This window comes from Penaeus monodon, chromosome 41 (genome assembly GCF_015228065.2).
Source record: "Penaeus monodon isolate SGIC_2016 chromosome 41, NSTDA_Pmon_1, whole genome shotgun sequence".
Taxonomy (NCBI): Eukaryota; Metazoa; Arthropoda; class Malacostraca; order Decapoda; family Penaeidae; genus Penaeus; species Penaeus monodon.
This window is the reverse complement of record NC_051426.1, coordinates 14,806,430-14,813,929: the sequence shown is the minus strand read 5'-3', so window position 1 is coordinate 14,813,929 and position 7,500 is coordinate 14,806,430. Positions and strand designations below refer to the sequence as shown.

At 43.5% G+C, this 7,500-nt stretch overlaps 1 protein-coding gene across 1 annotated transcript; it reads right to left on the bottom strand.

The window, feature by feature from the left end:
* Window positions 1-869: 869 nt before the first annotated feature.
* LOC119598408 (serine/threonine-protein kinase PEPKR2-like) lies at window positions 870-3,789 on the bottom strand. The gene is made up of 3 exons (XM_037948053.1): window positions 3,685-3,789; window positions 1,052-1,577; window positions 870-997 (listed from the first exon to the last, which is right to left on the bottom strand). The coding sequence occupies exons 1-3, from the start codon at window positions 3,787-3,789 to the stop codon at window positions 870-872; spliced, it is 759 nt and encodes a 252-aa protein (XP_037803981.1).
* Window positions 3,790-7,500: the final 3,711 nt, after the last annotated feature.

Below are 7,500 nucleotides of genomic sequence, written 5' to 3'. Positions count from 1 at the left end.
ATAACATCATGAGAAAGAGAGAGAGAGAGAGAGAGAGAGAGAGAGAGAGAGAGAGAGAGAGAGAGAGAGAGAGAGAGTTCGAATATGTATGTGCGTGGAGGAGAGAGAGAGAGGCTATGTATGTGTGTGAATGTGAATGTGTGTGAGAAAGCACATGTGTTTGTGCGTGTGTGTCTATGTTTGTGTGTAAATTCGTGCATTTGTGTGTATGAGAGAGAAAGAGAGAGAGAGAGAGAGAGAGAGGGCGAGGGAGAGAAGGAGAGACATTAGTTATATATATATATTTTTAACGGCAGGTTCATGTTTGAGCCGCCGTGGTCACAGCATGATACTTAATTGTAGTTTTCATGTTGTGATGATCTTGGAGTGAGCACGTGGTAAGGTCCCCAGTTCCTTTCCACGGAGAGTGCCGGTGTTACCTTTTTTTTTTTTTCAAGTGTCCTGTCCCACAAGGACGTTGGCGATCATGGATTTCCATGATTTTCTTAGCAATTTATAGCGGTGGTTTGCCGTTGCCTTCCGCCCGGTGTTTTAATTGAGTCACCATCTCTATTTAGCCGATATTTGCGGGCTGTCGATGGTACAAGTGGAAAGAAAAGCGTAAGATTGAGTTTAGTGGCGAAGGATGGTGGAGAGGTCCACGGCTGCTCACACATGAGCATACCGTTATTGATTGGGGCCGGCACTGACTTGGGCTGGTAATCATTCTCTCTATTAAGGTTCATGTTTGAGCCGCCGTGGTCACATTCAGTATATTTCATATTAATGGTTGAAGCGACAGTGCTGGCAGATGATAGATACAAATGGATAATGATGGTGAAAGGGTCTAGCTGTTCAGTTACGATCAGTCCTGAGGATGATACTCAGAATCAGTGGTTGAGGACGCGCGTCAGAATCTCGATGAGGTCCTTGATGGTCGGCCTTTCCTCGCAGACACTGCTCTTAGTCTTCGTCACCCACACTTTCAGAAGGTCGGGCACGGACTTCGAGTACACGTCTTCGATGAACACGGCAACGGAGAATACCTCTGTAATTTCGCCCTACAAAGCACCATCGTACAGCTCCGGGGCCAAGTGCAGCTCTATGCCCGAAACTTTATCATAGCACATGTACTCTCCGATCTTCGTTGCGATGCCGAAGTCAATGATCGTGATAACGGGTTCGTTCTCGTCGACGAAATTCGTGCAGATATTGCTGCTGTGGAGGTCGTTGTGGACGTACCCACTGTCGATAATGTTCCGGACCGCCATTGCGAAGGAAAAAATGACCTTCAGCTTGGTAGTATCAGGCAGCTTTCCCGACTGGTTCCACTGACAGACCATTTTTCCAGCGTTCTGCAAGATCAGACCGAGCTGGTCCGGCCAAGCGCCAACCAGCTTTTGGAGTCCCGGAGCTTCACGAAGCTGCTGCAGGACTTCTATTTCATTCTGAGCAGTGCGTAGCTCCGCGAGAGTCTTATTGAAGAGTTTGACCACCAAATCTTTATTCTGCACAAGGTTGCAAGTCCCGTAAGACCCTTTGCCTAGGCGGACGATGGGTCTGTTGCCGAACAGCTCTTTGATCGATCTCCTCTTCTTCTTTTAACGGTAGGTTCATGTCTGAGCCACCGTGGTCACAGCATGATACTTAATTGTAGTTTTCATGTTGTGATGCTCTTGGAGTGAGTACGTGGTAGGGTCCCCAGTTCCTTTCCACGGAGAGTGCCGGTGGTACCTTTTAGGTAATCATTCTCTCTATTTATCCGGGCTTGGGACCAGCACTTGACTTGGGCTGGCTTGGCCACCCAGTGGCTAGGTAGGCAATCAAGGTGAAGTTCCTTGCCCAAGGGAACAACGCGGCGGTCGGTGACTCGAACCCTCGAATTCAGATTGCCGTCGTGACAGTCTTGAGTCCGATGCTCTAACCATTCGGCCACCGCGGCCCCCTTTGATCTCCTAGCTGTTGAAAATCGGATTTGCTTGTTAAATAGCTTGCGAATATTTTTTCATGTCACCATTCATTCATGCATACATTCTGTCGCATATCATTAAATGTTGAATTCATTGTGGTAGTTGAAATAATTCTAAATAGCTAGCATTGCTAATTTACTTCAGTTTTGTTATAGTGAACATTAATATTCGTACATGATGTACAAGTTACATCTATTTCTTCTCTGTGTGACGACTGTGGTTCAAGTAAATCCTCGCGGATTGCCGATGTCGTTCCCTTATCTACTCTCATATCTATCAGAGACGGTTGGTAGTTCAAGCCAGGTCCATGCGGATTGCTACTGACGTCTCCCTCTTCTATTTTCTTCTTTATCTTTGTGAAATAAAACACAAAATGAAAAAAAAAGACGAAAATAAATTAAAAACCAACATTAAAAACCGCAATTTTTTATAAATCACCGGCTAGTGGTAGTTAACACCCCCTCTTCTCTGTTGCCTTTCTTTTTCTCTTACTCTGGCCCTTACGTGTATGATCTGGTTCCCCGACTATATATTGCAGTCGGCCCGGCTTAGGATGCCGTGGGAAGGACGTCATCGAAGATCGCCATAGGCCTGCAGACCGGATGTTCATCAGAGCAGGTGTTAAGCCGTCCATGATGTTGTGGACAGGCGTTGCCTGCCGAGACGCCCCGAGTTGCCCCCCCCCCCCCCCGAGACGCCGCAGATCCATTCAACTCCAGGAGCTCGTAGCGCAGGTATCAGCCGCCTGAGATGCTGCACCCCCTGCCCGACGCCCGTAAAAGGGAAAATGTATCACTAATGTGATTCCTTCTCTATATTTTTTATTTTTAAAGATTTACTTTCATCTCATTCAGAACCTCTTTCTTCTCTTCCCATCTTTTTGTATCTTTTCTTTCTTTTTTCTTGCTTCCCACTACCAGTTGTAGTATTCAGAAAATCATTTATTTTTTCGTAATGTTTTTTGTTTTTTATCTTTAGCTCAGGGCAGTAGCATGTCCAAACAAGATTTTTTTTTCAGAAATCAAAATAAAAGAAAATAGGGAACACATTTCTCTTCATAGTCCCTATGAAGAGATTCTCTTGCCTATTGAATTGAAAATAAAATAAAACCAATGTAAAATCTGTTGTTTCAGTGTCCTTCATTATTTAACATTTTCATTTTTATATACTTTAGGTTCTAAACAAGGTCCTTTTGTATCTTGTCTTTGAGTATAAAGAAATATGTGCCAAATTTGCAAGCTTGTAAAAAAGGGAGGAGGAAAAGAACAAGAATGAAATAGAGAGAAATAAACATCATAAAATTAATGCTACAAAAGAAAAAATTGCGTTTAAAAAAAATTAAAAAACAAAAATGAAAGCAGAAGCAGTGCACTATGTATATCTACACCCCCAAAACCCCCTCAATCCCTTGCTCGTTGTTGTTGTTGTTGGGGGGGAGGGTTAGGAGACAGGGATTGAGGCCCAATATAGGGGACTTAACTAATTTTGCATGGTCTTTTTCCCCCTCCTGCTTTTTCTTTTCCGTCCCTTTTCAACCCCTTCTACTATCAACTTCTAAGAAAGCCATGCTGAAAGGATGAAAGGTTGACTTTGTGCCAGTCCTGAACAGCTTAGTGGGAGCCATGGGTACGGTATTCCCGTTTTAATTGTCCCCTCAAGGGGACCATGAGGGGTGGACTGTTGCTCTCCCCAAAATACTCTAGGCTTACCATGGCCAATAATGAAAATGTTATACCCTTGTTAGGGCAATGAGGCTTGCCCCTTCATCAAATAGCCCCACCAACTCAAACTCTCCCGGTTCCCCGACCCCAGGCTCTCCTTTGACCAGGACTCTGAGCATTACAACTGCTACCCCTCCTCAGTGCCAACTAATACATTATCCACCCAAGTCATCACTCAATTTCCCAGGAGACATTTCAACTTCATCACCTCTACCCCCACTACCTTCATCAATCCCCCCATCCTCCCATCCTGCCCTATTTATAACAAAAATTGGTCAGACTGTGGAAAAGACTTACTTGCCTGCCTCACGACTATGATGCGATATCAGTACAGTGCTACTCCATTCCTCCTAAAGGTCATCGTAAGAACCCTACCAATATTGCCAAAATTACTTTCCGTAGACATGACCTTCCCTCTCATGTTTACATTGGTGGAGAATCTCTCCCTGTCCGACCATATCAACCTCCCCGTCAGTGCCAAAATTGTTGGCGTTTAGGACATCCTGCCATTCCACAGTCCGATGCCTTCTTAGGTGCCTAACCTGGTCATAACGGATCAAACTGCTCTGCACAGTCACACACATGTGGCAACTGTGGCAGGCCCATAATGTATTTTATAGGGGCTGCCCCACCTACAAGTTTGAGTCTGAGTTGGCAACTCTTAGATTCATACTTGGATTTTTCTCTTACTTCCTACTCCAGTAATGTTGCTTACTCTGCCCCTTCCCCTCCCTCCCCAGGCGTCCTCCCTACACCCTCCCCTATACCTATCCCTCCTACATCTTACTTCCCCACTTCTACCTCCTACCTTCCACAGTCAAATTCTTTTGCCATTCTAAATCCTGACCCTCCAATCTCTACTGCAGCTATACCGATATCCATCCTCCTCCTCCTCATATTCCTCCTGCATTCCTTCCTCCTACTCTCTCCCAACAGCCCATCCCCCCCTTGCTCCAGCTCCACCTACATCAACCCTCCCTCCATACCCTCTATCCCTTCCACTCCTTCCTGGATACACACATGAATCCCCTATGTCACAACTATCCCTTCCTCAGGTCCTCCACCTTCTGATACCCCCCCTGATACAACACCACCTCCCCCCTCTCATTCCTTATCTCACCCCCAAGCTCCTTCCCTTCAAATTCTCCAACATGCATTATAACTGTTATCACTCATAGATCAATTAAAGTATAGCTTTCCTAAATTGGAATATTCGCGGTTTCCGTTCTCATAGACCTGACTTTCGTAATATCCCTTCTTTTTATAACCAATCCATTATCTGCCTCCAAGAGACTTTTCTTACACATCCTCCTATGCCAATCCCCAACTACCATTTTGTCTCTTCTTCACACTCCCTTTGTTTCTTTTATACTTATCCGTCAGAAAATACTTATGTCACCTCCCTTCCAAACCACTGTCTCGTGCACAATTATTCGCATCTTTCTTCGCCGTTGGATCACAGCTATTTCAGTCTACTCCTCCCGTTCCACCCCATTGACTCTGTTGCCTTTTGAAAATCTAATTTCCCAACCCAAGCCACCTTTTCTCATAGTTGGTGATTTAACTGCTGCCTCACTCTCCGCCAGATCCTTCAGTCTGCAATATCAGCAGTATCTTCCTGGGCCGCTAACCAGGGCTTCCGCTTTCTACCTCCAAATCTTTCTCCATTCTTTTCTCTCGTACACGTGTAGGTCCCCAGCTTCCACTCTTCTTATATGGCACTCGCTCCAATACTGTTCCTCTGGCAAATTTCTTGGCGTTATTTTTTACGCTAAATTGTCCTGGCGAGACCATATGTTTGACATTAAAAAAGCCCGCCGCTGCCTCCGAATCTTACAGACTCTCCCATATATCTTGGGGCTTAGATCACAAAACTACTCCATCTTCATGTTATCTTGATCCTCTCCACTCTCCTCTGTCTCAACCTCCCTCCTTGCTCATCTTGACACAATCCCCCACTGGCGGTCTTCGCTTAGCCTAGGTGCCTTCCGCTCCTCTCCAGTTGAGATCCTGTACACTGAATCAGGCATGCCTGTCTCTCTCTTGATGGCGTACCCTTCTCTCTCTCCAATGCTATGCTCTATCCCACCTACTTCCCCTCACTAAAACTAACTATCCCATGATTCCTGCTTCCTCCCTTTTGCTTCTCCTCGTTTACCTACCCCTTTCTCCATTCGCATAGATACCCTCCTCTCCCATTCCCCTTTTCCACATCTCCGACCTCTTCCGTTTTCTGTCCATTCTGTCCCTCCATGGCTTATACCTTACCCCCGTATTTGCTCCTTTGTTTTCCCTAACCCACCAAAATCAGATATTCCCCCCGCTGTCCTTCTCACCCTTTTCCTTGACCATGTCTTCATTCATTCCTCCAGTATCCATGTTTACACGGATGGCTCTAAGTCAACCCCAGGCGCTGGTTTTGCAGTAACCTTCCCAACTTGCACTTTCAAATCCCCCCTCCCTCCTGAATCCCTTCAGTTCAGGTATACGCCTCCACAGGGAAGCAATGCTCCAACTTAAATTTGTAATGTTTTCACTAGCCTTTTTTTTCATATCCATTACTTTCTTAATTTATTCTAAATAAGTATGTATCAGTTTATAATTATATAAAATATTTTGTTTTTAGTGTTACTTACGACTTCATTGGTTACCATTTCTTTAACATTCTTTGCACTTTAACATTCTTAGGAATAAACCTTTCAATAGTCTTTCTGTTTCGTCCTCAGTTCTTGTTTTTTCTTTGCTTTGCACATTCACCTTTTCCTTTCTACAGTGATTTCTTCGGTTCATTTATTTCAGATTTTTGCATATTTTTTTTCTAAATTCCTTAACAGTCTTTGTGAGTTCATGTGTAATATTTTCCAAATCAGGCATCAGTTTATGAAACACTTCTATTTTATGCGCAGGTCTCCGGTGTCAAATTCTTTTCTATCACTGATGTTGGTAACAGGTGAAGTCGTCATCAAGTTGTGGCGGTCATCACGCGTCGTTTCAGTGTGTGTGCGTGTATAAACATACATGTATATATATATATATATATATATATATATATATATATATATATATATATATATATAATATATTATATCATGAAACCACAGATTTAATAGTCAATAATGTAAACAGCACACATGTCAATGAATTTGGCCTATCAAAAGATAACTTCAAAAAACTACTTGAGATTGCAGCCCATTACCCTGTTTTCACATTTGATGATTGCTTATACAGCCAAACAGACGGTGTAGCGATGGGGTCCCCATTAGGCCCTTTTCCCACGCTAATGCATTCCTTTGTTTTCATGAACAAAACTGGCTTAATCAATGCCCGCCTGAATTTAAACCCGTTTATTATCGTCGATACATCGATGATACCTTTCTCCTTTTCAAACAACCATCACACATAAATATTTTTCTGAACTATCTCAACTCAAAACACCCGAGCATCAAATTTACCTTGAGACACAAAAAGACAATCAATTACCGTTCTTGGACACGCTAATCACCCATAACAATGGCACCTTCCATACAAGCATTTACCGAAAGCTAACTTTCACCGGCCTCGGACTTCACCCCCTTAGTTACATTCCATATTCATATAAAATCAACAGCATCAGACTCTAATCACTCGAGCCTATAACCTGTGTAGCATATTATATATATATATATATATATATATATATATATATATATATATATATATATAATATATATATATATATATATTATTATATATATATATGAGGCCGCGGTGGCCGAGTGGTTAGAGCATCGGGACTCAAGACTGTCACGACAGCAATCTGAGTTCGAGGGTTCGAGTCACCGGCCGGCGCG